Source organism: Chrysochloris asiatica, unplaced genomic scaffold (genome assembly GCF_000296735.1).
Source record: "Chrysochloris asiatica unplaced genomic scaffold, ChrAsi1.0 scaffold00440, whole genome shotgun sequence".
NCBI lineage: Eukaryota > Metazoa > Chordata > Mammalia > Afrosoricida > Chrysochloridae > Chrysochloris > Chrysochloris asiatica.
In genome coordinates, this window is record NW_006408958.1 from 589,890 (window position 1) to 603,260 (window position 13,371).

Genomic DNA, 13,371 nt, shown 5'->3' on the forward strand with positions numbered 1-13,371 from the left:
TGGAGGGTATTAATGGCCATAGCCTCGGGTTCTTCCAGTTTCTTTCTAACCAGTAAGCGTAGTCTTTTTATTATAATTTTGAGTTTTGTTCCATATTTTCTCCCACTTTATCCAGTACCTTCTAATGTGATCCCTTGTAGAGTTGTTGGTAGTGGTAGCTGGTCATCATCTAGTTCTTCTGGTCTCAGAGTCATGGAGACTGATGTCCACACGTTCCATTAGTCTGTTGGATTAATTGATTCTAAGCAGCATCAATTCTCATTACTCTTTGGACACATGGAAAGACCAATAGTTGCACCATAGATGGCCACGCATAAGCCTTTAAGACCCCAGACACTGTCTTAGTGGACTATGTTATACCAGTTAACCTTGGTGTCCCCTGAGAGTATGATCCTAAGCCCCCAAACTCCTTCTATTAGTTCTACCAGTTTTTTTTTCACTTTTGGGGGGCAGGGAGGATGGATAGGAGTAATAACCAAGGGTTAGGTTGGGACTATAGCTTGGTCTTGGCTAGGACTAGGACTTCGTTTATTGGTAGGGTTATGGTTAGACTAGGGTTAGTGCTGGGGGTGAGGGCTAGGAATAAAGCTTGGTCTAGTTTTTAGGGTTACAGTTAGGTTTTTTTTAAATTTATATTATTTTTTCTTGAAATCTTTTTGATTTTCTCTCCATTTTGAAGTTCTGTGACTGGATTATTCCCTCTTTCTACTTTGTGTTTTGTTGTTCTTGTTGCAACTGTATCTCTGGTGCTCTCTTTTCAGACCTGTAGGTCTGTTTGACTTTGCAGACTTCTATATCTGGGTTGAATCTAGGTGATATTATCATGTATGTTAGTTTCAGGTTGTTGTCTGCTGTTGTTGATTGTCTCCTTTAGTATTTTTTGTAAGTTGATCTAGTTTTTACAGATTTTTAAAATTTTCTGCTTGTCTGAAAAAGACAATGTGTTCCATCACATGTGATGGACAGTTTTGCTAGATATAGGGTTCTTCGTTGGCAGGTTTTTTCTCTCAGAGTGTTACATATATATCATTCCATTCCCTTCTTCCCTCATTGCCTTCTTCCCTTCATGACTTCTACTGAGAAATCAGAGCTCAGGCTTATTAATACTCCTTTGTAGGTAACTTTTCGTTTTTTCTTAGCTGCTCTCAGCAGTCTTTCCTTGTCTTCGGTTTTGAAAAGTATGTTTTTGATATGTCTTGCTGTTTTTCTTAGTCTAGCCTGTTTGGAGTTCGTTCATTAAGAATGGTTGTCTTGGAATACCTAAAATGGGGTTACAACTTGCGCAGTGAAGGAGGCTTCCTGCGGAGCCTGTGCATTGTACAAGACAATAGGTAGACTCCTGAATCCATCCAGAATCTTCTGAGGTGGGACAAGTAGACCAGTCTGGAGTGACTAGAAGAACAGAAGATACTTCTTGGAAAAAAGACCGACAGGAAAAATACAAAACAATTATGGCAGTCCAACTGACTACTTACAGGAACAAGCAAGTTGCTAACCCAAGAGACATCAAGGCAAGTGGTCGGGTCCCCTCAGGGCAAACTCCCTTCCAAGACTAAGACTCAAGAGGAATACATGAGCGGATATGTAGTCTGACTGGTGACCACGTTGGTTACCAATAAGGGAAAGTGAGGGAAAAACAGCGATGAAGCTGTGAGCTAAGCCATACAACATTCAATAGACTCCTGTGAAACCGGTGGAGACCTGGTTGGCCAGCAGTATGTCAAGACCTGGGGACTCCTGGCCCAGAGACAGTGACATAGCCACAGAGGACTAGAGTGGAGAGTGAAGCATCCAGCTGATAAGAAGTGGGGGATATGCACAAGAACTTCCACACTTGCAGATAATACCCACTTTACCTGGTTTCAATGGTTGGATGATCAGAGTTCAACTAGAAGAACAAAGAAGAGTTAAAAAAAGAGTAATCTGATACAATTTGATGAACTTGACCTATACCTATGGATGCAGTAGCTCAAAAGAGGGAACAAATCTTTACAGCGAGGATCATTCCCACCCCCTCAGTACACAGGGTAGACAGGGATGGGCAACTTGGACATTGGCTACCCAAAATGGGGGGGAGGGATGGCTACAAAGGCAAGAAGTGACTGGCTTACAAGCTTTCAAGAGGGAGCCTAGGTCCAGAGGGCACGGAGGAAGGTAGAATCTCCACTGAGTAGTATTCAATCTGTATGGGCAGGGCTGATTGAAAGGAGATGGGGATAGGTCTCTTGTGGTACAATAGTGAATAGTTGCTATTAGGACTGACTGTGAGGGTTGGAAATGTAAAGGTAGATGTTTTTGTAGCAAAAGGAGGGGAGTGATTGACTTTGCAGTCTAGGAGCTAAGGTCCCTGGGACCATCAAGGGAGAAGAGCAGCGTGCGGGACCCTACTCAGAGAAAGTGATGCCAGACATGGAGGCAGAGATGATGACGTGGAGAGATGGAGCGGCTGGGGACTCTAGAAAGGGAGAGGGGCTGTGTGCTGACACCCGAGGGGCAGGGTTGCAGGGTATATTGGTTGTTTGATGATGCATGGAGGGGATTGTAATCATGGCAATGAAACGATATACGATAGAATGAATGTAAAGCTAATGTTCTCCCATGTAAACTATCACATAATTCACAATAAAACATTAAAAGAAAAAAAAAAAGAATGGTTGTCTTCTCTTCTTTGTTGCTGTTAAGGAAGTTTTCCTCCAACAACTCTTGAGCAGTATTCCCTGTGGGGGTTTAGGCTCTTCCTGTTGTACAGCCCTATCCCAGAAGATAACTAACTGAAACAGCCAGTGAATAAGCACTAGCCTCACTGGGCCGGGTAACCCGGGGTCATGTCCACAGTGCATTAGCTTTCTGAGTTTTATACAGTGCCCTACATTTTATGAGGAGCCCTGATTGTGTAGTGGGTTACACATGGGGTTGCTAACTGCACAGTCAGCAGTTCAAATCCACCATTTCTGCTTCCGTCAAGATTTACAGCCTTAAAACCTTATCCAGGGGTTACCCTGCCCACTGAGGAGATGGATGAGGACGGGCTTCCTCTTAGGGGATCGGGCATTGACCTGACCAAGGTGCCAGCAATTCAGCAGAAAAGAACGGTGGCATTTCTAAACCAATTTGTGGTGCACACAGTACAGTTCCTCAACCATTTTTCTACAGTTTGTGAGGAGAAACTGTCAGAACTTTCTCTTCATATCCAACAATTTGAAACAACTCTCAATATTTTAGATGCCAAGTTGTCATATATTCCAGGACTAGATGATGTCCCATTTGAAGTGTCACCTATAAGTGTCAAAAGTGTCACAAATGGTCCACAATCTGAAGCCACTTCAGAGCAATCTCAGCAGAACAGACTCTGGACCACAGGAAAGTGAAGTAGCAGCAGAAAATATCTTAACTGTAGCCAAGGATCCAAGATACAGCAGATATCTCAAAATGGTTCAAGTGGGTGTTCCAGTGTTGGCAAAAAGAACCAAAATCATATCTGAAGGACCAGACCTGGATCTTCTTGAGCGACCAGATGCTCCAGTGTCTGATAGTGAAGGAAGAAATGCAGAAGAAAGTTCAGATAGTGAATCTTCTTTTAGTGACTAAGTTTCATTTTGATAAGAAGTTCACATACATGTGTAGGTATATATTTACATTCTATAAGAGAGAGAACCTAAGCTCTAACTCAGAGTCACAGAAACATCAAATGACCACGTATCCACCACCAAGTTTCCCCTGTGTTAAAAAATAAAACATTTATTCACTGGCAGTATATGTTGTTAACCAAAATAAAGAACCTTAAACTGAAAAATAAATAAACTAATTAAAGTACAATTAGTGTTTCAAAACCAAATTTTAAAAAACCACCCATATTGGGCCGCTGTGAGTTGGAACTGACTCCATGGCACAAACCTACCCCCCCGCCACCACCATATAGTGCCTTTAGAACATCTCAGTTTGTTTCCAACCCTTGTAAGGGGTGATGGCATATAAGTCCCCAGCTTTCGGGCTTCTGTTAAAAACCGTAAGATCTAGTCACACTGGCCCATGTTTCTACTTGGTACCAATCAGGCTTGTGATTGGTACCAATCCCCACCATTCCCTTTTGTCTCCCAAGCTATGCTGTTTGTATTTCTTGCCTGAGTTGCTAATTTACAGGATTTTGTTCTATGGCCAAGGCTGGAAACCTGTGCTGGGCTGGTGGTGTTGAGGTGAGTATGAGCAGAAATGAAGGTAGAAAGACCTCCTTTACTTCTTGTCCCCTTCCTCAGTCGGAACCCCTGCAGAGTGTGGTGGACCACATGGCTGCTCACCTGGGGGTGTCCCCAGGCAGGATCCTCTTGCTCTTTGGAGATACAGAGCTGTCCCCTACCGCTACCCCAAGGACCCTGAAGCTAGGAGTGGCTGACATCATTGGTAAGAGAGCATGGGACTTTGGTGTGGGACTTTGGACTTTTGCCCTGGGAAAGGGCTACTGGGACTGTCCAGTGGGGTTCCTGCTTCCCACTCCTCACTTAGGCCTGGTTTCCTGACCCTGTCTCCTACAGACTGTGTGGTGCTAGCAAGTTCTCCAGAGTCCTCAGTGACGTCCCAGCAACTCCAGCTCCGTGTGCAGGGGAAGGAGAAACACCAGATGCTGGAAGTCTCGCTGTCTCCAGTGAGTGGGAGAAATGGTTCTCCATGCCCCTCACCTCCTCAGCTATCTCTTGTCAGTTAGTGGAGGACCGATTCCTCCTAATCCTGACTGACAGGAGACACTGCACCCCACACTCTTGCACCCCAGGCAGTGCAAGGACCCTGCTGGTCAGCTTCCCGTCCCCTCGTGCTACTGCCTCCAGTGTAGTCTACACATCCCACCTCTTTAGTCTCCAAACTCCTTTCTGCATTTTTTCTTTATGGTTAAAGAGACCTCGGGCAGTAACCAATAAAATCACAAAGACAGCCACACTTAGTACCGGTGCATGTGCTAAAGAGAGTGACTTCAGATTGGAGGTATTAGCTAAACTGTTGCCACCCCTATCTGGGAAAGTACTCTTGTCCTCATTTCACGTAAGGCCTGGCATCACACAGCTGTGTGTGTGTAAGTGGAGGGCCTGGCTTCCAGCTTGAGTCATTCTCACTCCAGAGCCTGGGCTCCTTCATGAGGGCTTGTTGTTAGTGCCACTGAGTCAGTTCCCACTCATAACAACCCTGTATAGGGTTTCCAAGGAGCAGCTGGTGGGTTTGAACCACCAACCTATGGTTAGCAGTCCAGTGTTTATCCTACAGCGTCACACCAGGACTCCTTTCAGGGGTTCATACCTCTGTTTTATGGATGAGGAGACTGGGACGCGGAGGAAATTCTAGCCCAGAAGCTGTACTCCTAATCCTGCGGCAGCTGGGTCCGAGCTCCCCAGAGGCAGCAACACAGCCAGTTACAGGAACTGACTTGTGCTGCCTTCCTGGTCCACTCCTCCTTTGGGACTCAGTCCTTTGTCTTTCCTGTCCCCAGCTCTCTGTTTCTCCCTACAATTTCTCCCCAGCCTCCCTTACAAATTCTTAACATCTATTTATTCTCCATCCAGGATTCTCCCCTGAAGACCCTCATGGCCCACTATGAGGAGACCATGGGACTCTCAGGATGCAAGCTTGCTTTCTTCTTTGATGGGACGAAGCTTTCAGGCAAGGAGCTGCCGACCGATCTGGGCATGGAATCCGGGGACCTCATTGAAGTCTGGGGCTGAAACTCCTCTCTCTTGGGGGACCAGCTTTGACTCGGGGAGAACATCCATCCCTCTTTTTTTAAAACTATCTTTAAGAAAGCCCCTTAAGGGCGATGGAAGCTGAGGTAGAATGTCTCTCCTGTTGCCCGTGGTTTCAAGCCATCAACTACGTGGTTAGATGACTACCTGGTTAGATGACTGCCTGGTTAGTTGTGCAATAGCAGTTCCCATCTGTGCTGAGTTTTTTAGTTCCTGGGGTCTGGAAAATTGCTGCTCTTTCACCTCCATCAAAATGTCTTTTCTGGGAAACTTTGCTTATATTTAAATAAGGGTTGGGTTTGGGATTCCATACCTGAGATTAATGCCCCATCTTGGGCCTTACTCTCATTTGTGGGGCAGGCATGGAGTTTGCTTAAGGCACATAACACCTGTAGGAAAAGAAATGGCTGAGCTCATATACATTAGTTTAAACATAGGCAGGCAATTGGGTGGCTCTTTGAAGGATGTGGGCAGTGGATTCTCAGCCTTGGGGGTCTTCCTTACCCTGAGGAACCTTTCCAGCCACCCTTCCTGGTGCACACACACTATTTAAGGTATAACTGAGTACTTTTCTGTTTGGGGTATTGGGATTCCAGTCTCTGGTGTTGGGACTTGCCCACCCCATCCTCTCGCTTAAGCACCCATTTGAATATCTTTGCTATCTGTCTTTGGATTTAAATGTATCTTTGTAAAATACAGTGGTTTAGGGCTGAATATGCTTTCTATCCCGGATGGGCTCCTGTGTGCTTGCTTACTTTCTGTCTGTTTTCTGTCTGTTTCTATCCCGGATGGGCTCCTGTGTGCTTGCTTATTTTCTGTGCTGCTGCCAGGTAGTCCATTGTGGGTTCCAGTTGCATTTTATTTTTCCGTCCCTTCAGTGGTGGACACCTGAGTGCCTCCAACTCCTTGGCACTGCACACAAGGCCACAATAAGCATCCTTTTGTGTGTCCTCTTCCAGGCTTGTATGAATAGTTCACTGGCATAGGTACCCAGGATAGGATTTTGGGTCATACAGGTTAATTTCTCTGTGGTTCCACCAAGTGTTTCTTGAGAAAGGTAATTGACCCTCCCACTGAGACTCCTAATTTCTTCTCATCCTCACCAGCTCTTGTTATCACCGAGTTTCTTAACTGTCCACAGTTTGACTGTGAACGTACATTCCCCAACGGCCAGTAATGCTGGGAACCTCTTCCTAGACCTACCAGCCCTTTGGAATCCCCCGTTCTGTGAGTTGCTCATTTGTCCTTGAGTTTTCACAGGAGTTACTTGCCTGTCTCTGGGAAGTTTCAGACATTGCATACAACTCTCTTAGAATGTCTTTATCTGTGTCCTTTACAGAACACAAGTCCTTAGTGTATATGAATTTGCTATTTTGTCATTGTGTCTGTTGTCTTTTGGTTTCTTATTTAAAAGTAACTAAGTTAGTTTACATTTTCTATGTTAGCTAATAAAACTAATAAGCATTTTCTTTCATATCTAGGCCACTAACTGGGGCTGCAGTCCTGCTGGTACAAGCTGGTCTGGGGCAGTGGTGGTATCTGTTCTGAGTGGTCAGACACTTGCTCTGATTGGTTGATGATGAACTGCACTGGTTGCTATTTACATTGAATTGTACTCCTGCCTTTAAACCATTGGAAATGCACCTTTGTGTGTGAGATCCACATTTATTTCCAGCATATGACAAGCCTGTTTTCTCAGTACTGTCTAGTAAAAGAGTCATTAATTCTCCACTGGCATGTGATGTGATGTGACTTTAGCAAAAGTATGCCAACTTTAAAAAAAAAAAAGAGCCAACTTTTTTTTGGGTGGATATGTAACATTCCTTAGAATTTATAATGTGGGAATATAGAAAGAATTCTTTATAGTGTTTAAATAATCTATGATATGGTACCACTCTTCTGTTTTTCAGCTCTTCTTTGTATCTATTAATAAATTTGGACACATTCAAGTGACTCATTCAATCTCAACAAAATAAATGGGAATACATTTAACTTGTATATCCTGGAGGAGTTCTTCCTTTGTGGCCCTCGCAGTGTCCCCACTAAAGCCCCTGTGCCAGAGACCATTGTTTGCCCCATTGTTCATTCTTCTTCCTGCCCATGTTCCAGCTAAGAGCAGAGCCACACTGAATGCAGGCAGTACTTCCTGGACTTCCTAGCCATCCTTGCTGCTGGGTGAGGCCAAGTAGGAATCCAGGCTCATCTCCTTTACTTTCTTCCTACCTGCTGGCTGGATGGTGTGCTAGCGCCTGACCACAAGATGGTCTTTGGATTGGAAGCCATCCAGGCTGGAATGTAAGAGAAGAGCCTGAGTCTTGGCCTCTGTAGAGCATCTTAGCAGCCCTATACTGCTGACATCTGGGCTTTTACGTGAAAGGAGAACTTCTGTCTATGTAAGTCACTGTTGCTTTGGGATTTCTGCCCCTTAAAACCACATTGAGTTCTAACCCCAGAATGTTGTGACTGCAATATGCAGTGATCCTCTTTGGGTACAGTGTGGAATTTTTTTCAGAGGAATCACTGGTTGTTGAATATGCATGCACCCAGTTTCTCTTGAATACTATTAAATTGCAAAAATGGTTGTCCCTTTTATATGCCCATTAGACAGTGCTAAAAGGATCCAGTTTCCTCGTCTTCCTGAACATTGAATCTGGGCAGGATATGGGGAATCCAACTTATTGGAAATGAATTTGCGTTCTGGGATGAAAGCGATTGCTCATCCCTTCATATGTCTGAAAGACTTCTGTTGGTAACCTATGAAATTCTCTTCTTTAGAAGCCTTTGACACATTAACAAACTCTTATTTGGTGCCAGCTATCAAGGCTGACACTTTCTGTCAATCTCATGAATCCTCAGCAGTCCAATGAGGTAAGTGTTACTACTTTTCCATTTTACAGGAGAGAAAACAGAGGCTTGGAAAGATGATTTAAGGGGCTCCAGACCACACAGCCACCAGTTGCAGAGCCAAGATGGAAGCCCAGATAGCCTGACAAATCCCTAACTAGAGCAGCACTTCTCAAACTTTAATGTGCCCCCACAGCACCTAGGGATTTTATTGAAAATGTAGATTTTGGTTCACACCTCTCAAGGGTGGGGGTGCTGCTGGTCCAGGGAGTAGCCAGGTGTCCGGTACCTTTCTCTATAGCCCTCTGCCTTTGAAAGCTCCCATCTCTGCAGCTCTGCATGCACTTCCTCCATAAAGCCCACCAGACTCAGTGCATCCCCTCTCAACCTGGAGTCGGGTTCTAGTTCAGGCACACTACTATGCCCATTTTCCTATGTCTTAATTCCCTACTAGAGTGTAAGCTCCTGGAAAACAAGTACCATTACTTGTTCTCAAAGATCTGTAATCTAATAGTTACCCAACAAATGTTCGTTAAAAGGATAAATATGTTCTTTGTCTCAAAGAATTCCGTCACCATCCCTCTCATTGCATGAGGCAGAAACATAAGACTCAGTCTACCATCTTTTCACACAAATAATGGGTGCATTATATGGTTTTTGCAAACTCTGTAACTCCCTGGCACGTGAGTCTCTTTTGTGTTCTATGTATATTATAGGCATGTTGTTGTTGTGAGTACTATCAAGTTGGTTTCAACTCATAGCAAACTTGTATAGAGTTTCCAAGGAGTAGCTGGTAAGCTTGAACTGCCAAGCTTGCAGTCCAGCGCATTAACCTGTAGCACCACTCCAGGACTCCATATTTATAAGCATATCTGAATTAATTAGATATGTGCATTGTTTGTGGGAAAACATGGTAGTCTCATATATCAGTTTGTTATACTATGGTGGCTTGTGTGTTGCTGCGGAGCTGGGAACTATGATACCAGTGTTTGAAATCGCAGCAGAGTCACCCATGGTGGACAGGTTTTAGTGGAGCTGACAGACTAAGACAGACTAGGAAGAAGGAGAGGTGGACCACTTCTGAATGGTTAGCCACTGAAAACCATAGGAACAGCAGTGAAACAAAGCAACAGCTACAAACATCCATTAATCATCGGAAAGTACAAAGTATGAATCTACTTTGGAAAGTAGGAAAATTGAAAGTTGTCAAAAATGAAATGAAACACATAAAGATCAATATCCTAGGCATTAGTAAGTTGAAATGGACTGGTATTGGTCATTTTGAATCAGAAAATTACATGGTTTACTATGCCAGGAATGACAAATTGAAGAGAAATGGCTTTGCATTCATCATCAAAAAGAGCATTTCAAGATATATGTTGAAATACAATGATGTCTGTGATAGGATAGTATCCATACGCCTACAAGGAAGACCAGTTAATACCACTATTATTCAGATTTACATAGCAACCACTAAAGTCAGTGATGATGAAGAATTCTATCAACTTCATCAGCCTGAAATTGATTAAACATGCAATTATTAAAAGATTCATTGATAATTACTGGTGATTGGAATGCAAAAGTTGAATTATGGCCTTGGTGAGAGAAATGATGCTAGAGATCGCATGATAGAATTTTGCAAGACCAATGACTTCATTGCAATTATCTTTTTTAAACAACTTAAAAGGTAACTGATTACATACATGGACCTCACCAAATGGAATACACAGGAATCAAATTGGCTACATCTGTGGGAAGAAACAATGGAGAAGTTCAATACCATCAACCAAAACAAGGACAGGGGCAGAATGGAACAGACCCTTCAATTGCTTATATGCAATTTCAGATTGAAGCTGAAGAAAATTAAAATAAGTTCATGAGAGCCAAAGTATAACCTTGAAAATATCCCACTTGAATTTAGAGATCCCAAGAATAGATTTGATATATTAAACACTAATGACCAAAGACCAGAATAGTTGTAGGATGACATCAAGAACATCATACATGAGGACAGCAAAAAGTCATTAAAAAAACAGGAAAGAAACTAAAGACCAAAATGGATGTCAGAAGAGACTCTGAAACTTGCTCTTGAGCACAGAGAAGCTAAAGTGACTGGGAAAAATGAAGTAAAAGCTGAACAGAAAATTTCAAGAAGACAAAGTCAAGTATTATAATGAAATGTGCAAAGACCAGGAGCTAGAAAACCAAAAGGGAAGAACATGCTCATCATTTCTCAAGCCGAAAGAACTGAAGGAAAAAATTCAAGCCCCGGCTTGCAATATTGCAAGATTCTATGGGCAAAATGTTGAATGATGCAGAAAGCATTAAGAGAAGGTGGAAGGAATCCACAGTCACTGTACTAAGAAGAATTGATTGAGGTTCAATAATTTCAAGAGATATCATATGTTCAAAACCAATGGTATTGAAGGAAGAAGTCCAAGGTGCACTGAAGGCATTGGTGAAAAGCAAGGCACCAGGAATAGACGGAATACAAATTGGAATCTTTCAACAAACTAATACTGCGCTGGAAGTGCTCACTTCTCTGTGCCAAGAAATTTGGAAGACAGCTAACTGGCCAGCCAATTGGAAGAGATTCACATTTGTACCCATTCCAAAGAACTGTGACCCAATAGAATGTGGAAATCATTGAACAATATCATTAATATCACATCTCAAGTAAATTTTTGCAGAATCTAGTTTTTAAACAATTGTAATAGTACATCAGTAGGGAGGAGCCAGAAATTCAAACCATATTCTGAAGAGGATGTGGAACAAGGGATATTAGTAATGACAGCTGATGTTGGCTGAAAGGGGAGAATACCAGAAGGATGTTTACTCTTGCTTTATTGACTATGCAAAGGCATTAGAGTGTGCAAACCATAATAAATTATAGACAACACTGCCAACTTAATTGTGTTCATGAGGAACCTGTACCAAAAGGCAGTCTTTGGGACAGAACAAGGGGGTAATGGATACATTAAAGTCAGGAAAGATGTGCTCCAAGGCACCATACTCATTCAATCTGTATGCTGAGCAAATATTCTGAGAAGCTGAAGTATATGAAGAAGAAAGTGGCATCAGGATTGGAAGAAGACTCATTAACATCCTGTGATATATGCAGATGATACAACTTTGCTTGCTGTAAGTGAAGAGGACTTAAAATACTGACGAAGATAAAGACTTCAGTATTCTTTACAAAGACTACACCTCATTGTAAAGAAAACAAAAATCCTCACAACTGGACCAATAAATAACATCATGATAAACAGGGAAAATTGACGTCAAAGACTTCATTTTGCTCAAATCCACAACCAATACTCATGGAACACTCAGCAGTCACGAAACCACACGGTATATTGCACTAGAAAAATCTGCACAAGATTTCTTTAAAGTATTAAAAAGAGCAAAGATGTTGATTTGAGGACTAAGGTACGCCCCACTCAAGCCGTAGTATTTTCACGTGCCTTATATGCATGTAAAAGTTGAACAGTGAGTAAGGAAGACCTTAGAAGAACTGATACATTTAAATTATGCCACTGAGTTGATTTCGACTTATGTTACCCCTGCAGAACAGAATAGAGAGAAATGTCCCATCAGGTTTCCTCTTTATGGAAGCAGACTGCCACACCATTTGTATATCTTCTTTTATAAATAAATGTCTGTTCAAATATTTTGCTCATTTGAAAGTTGTGTTTTTGTCTTATTGAGTTTTAAAGAATTCTTTTTATATTTAGATGTAAGTCCGTGGTCAGATATATTTTGTAGATATTTTCTTCCAGTCTGTGGCTTCCCTTTTCTTTTCAGGTCAGTTTTGCACGTGTACGTAGAAGTCTCTGTGCTCCACAAGGGTGAACACTGAGTCTCTTTTTGCCTAGAATTGGACACAACACTAGGCAAATAGTTATCATTGTTGCTAAGTACCATCGAGTTGGTTCTGACTCACAGCAACCCTGTATAGGGTTTCTGAGGAACAGCTGGTGGTTTTGAACCTCCAACCTTGCAGTTAGTGGGCCAGTGCTTATCCTACAGCATCACACCAGGCATACAGTAGATGCTCAATGTTTTCCTGAAGGACTGAAGTGATTACAATCTGATGGTCCTCTCTGCATCTTTCCCTTCAACTCTCAGGGGAGACCTGGTTTATGGTTCTGAAACATTTACTGAGGCAATGCCACTGTGTTTCAAAAACATTCCTACTAACGCTTCTGAGGGCCCCCACTAATTTCCCCTGTAACGCTAGAACTTCAGCAGAGGAGCTTGGAGGACTGGTTGGAAGAGGGGTTTGACAGAAACATTGGCATATAACTCTACTACCAGGAGCTCTGGTAGCATAGTGGTTATGAATCGGTCTGTGAACCTTAAGGTCAGCAGTTCGAAACTACCAGCTGCTCCGCAGGAGAAAGATGAGGTGTTCTGCTCCTGTAAAGATTTACAGCCTCAGAAACCCTGTACAAAGTTGCTATGGGTCAGAACCGACTCCACAGCACTTAACAACAACAGTACTGGTTTTGGAGTCCTGGTGTGGCACTGTAGGATAAGTACCAGACTGCTAATCACAAGGTCGGCGGTTCAAACCCACTAGGAAGGCACTTAACAACAGCATACTGTGTACATGTTAATTAGATATAGTTTGGAAATTATGGGGAGTCACTAAAGAACCTGGTGTGGCGCTGTGGATTAATATGCCAGACTACAAAGCCGTTTGAACTGCGAAGTCCGCAGTTCAAGCTCACCAGTCGCTCCTCGGAAGCCATATACAGAGTCGCTTTGGGTCATAACCGACTTGACGGCACTTAACAACAAC

The 13,371-nt window shown here is 42.9% G+C and overlaps 1 protein-coding gene and 1 pseudogene across 1 annotated transcript in view; both read left to right on the forward strand.

The window, feature by feature from the left end:
* NFATC2IP (nuclear factor of activated T-cells, cytoplasmic, calcineurin-dependent 2 interacting protein) overlaps window positions 1-5,705 on the forward strand; it is a 23,604-nt gene extending 17,899 nt beyond the window's left edge. The window contains exons 6-8 of the mRNA XM_006877051.1: window positions 4,254-4,398; window positions 4,530-4,639; window positions 5,547-5,705. Coding sequence (XP_006877113.1) covers window positions 4,254-4,398; window positions 4,530-4,639; window positions 5,547-5,705 — 414 coding nt within the window. The remainder of the gene's footprint in view (window positions 1-4,253; window positions 4,399-4,529; window positions 4,640-5,546) is intronic.
* LOC102837447 lies at window positions 3,015-3,588 on the forward strand (annotated as a pseudogene).
* Window positions 5,706-13,371: the final 7,666 nt, after the last annotated feature.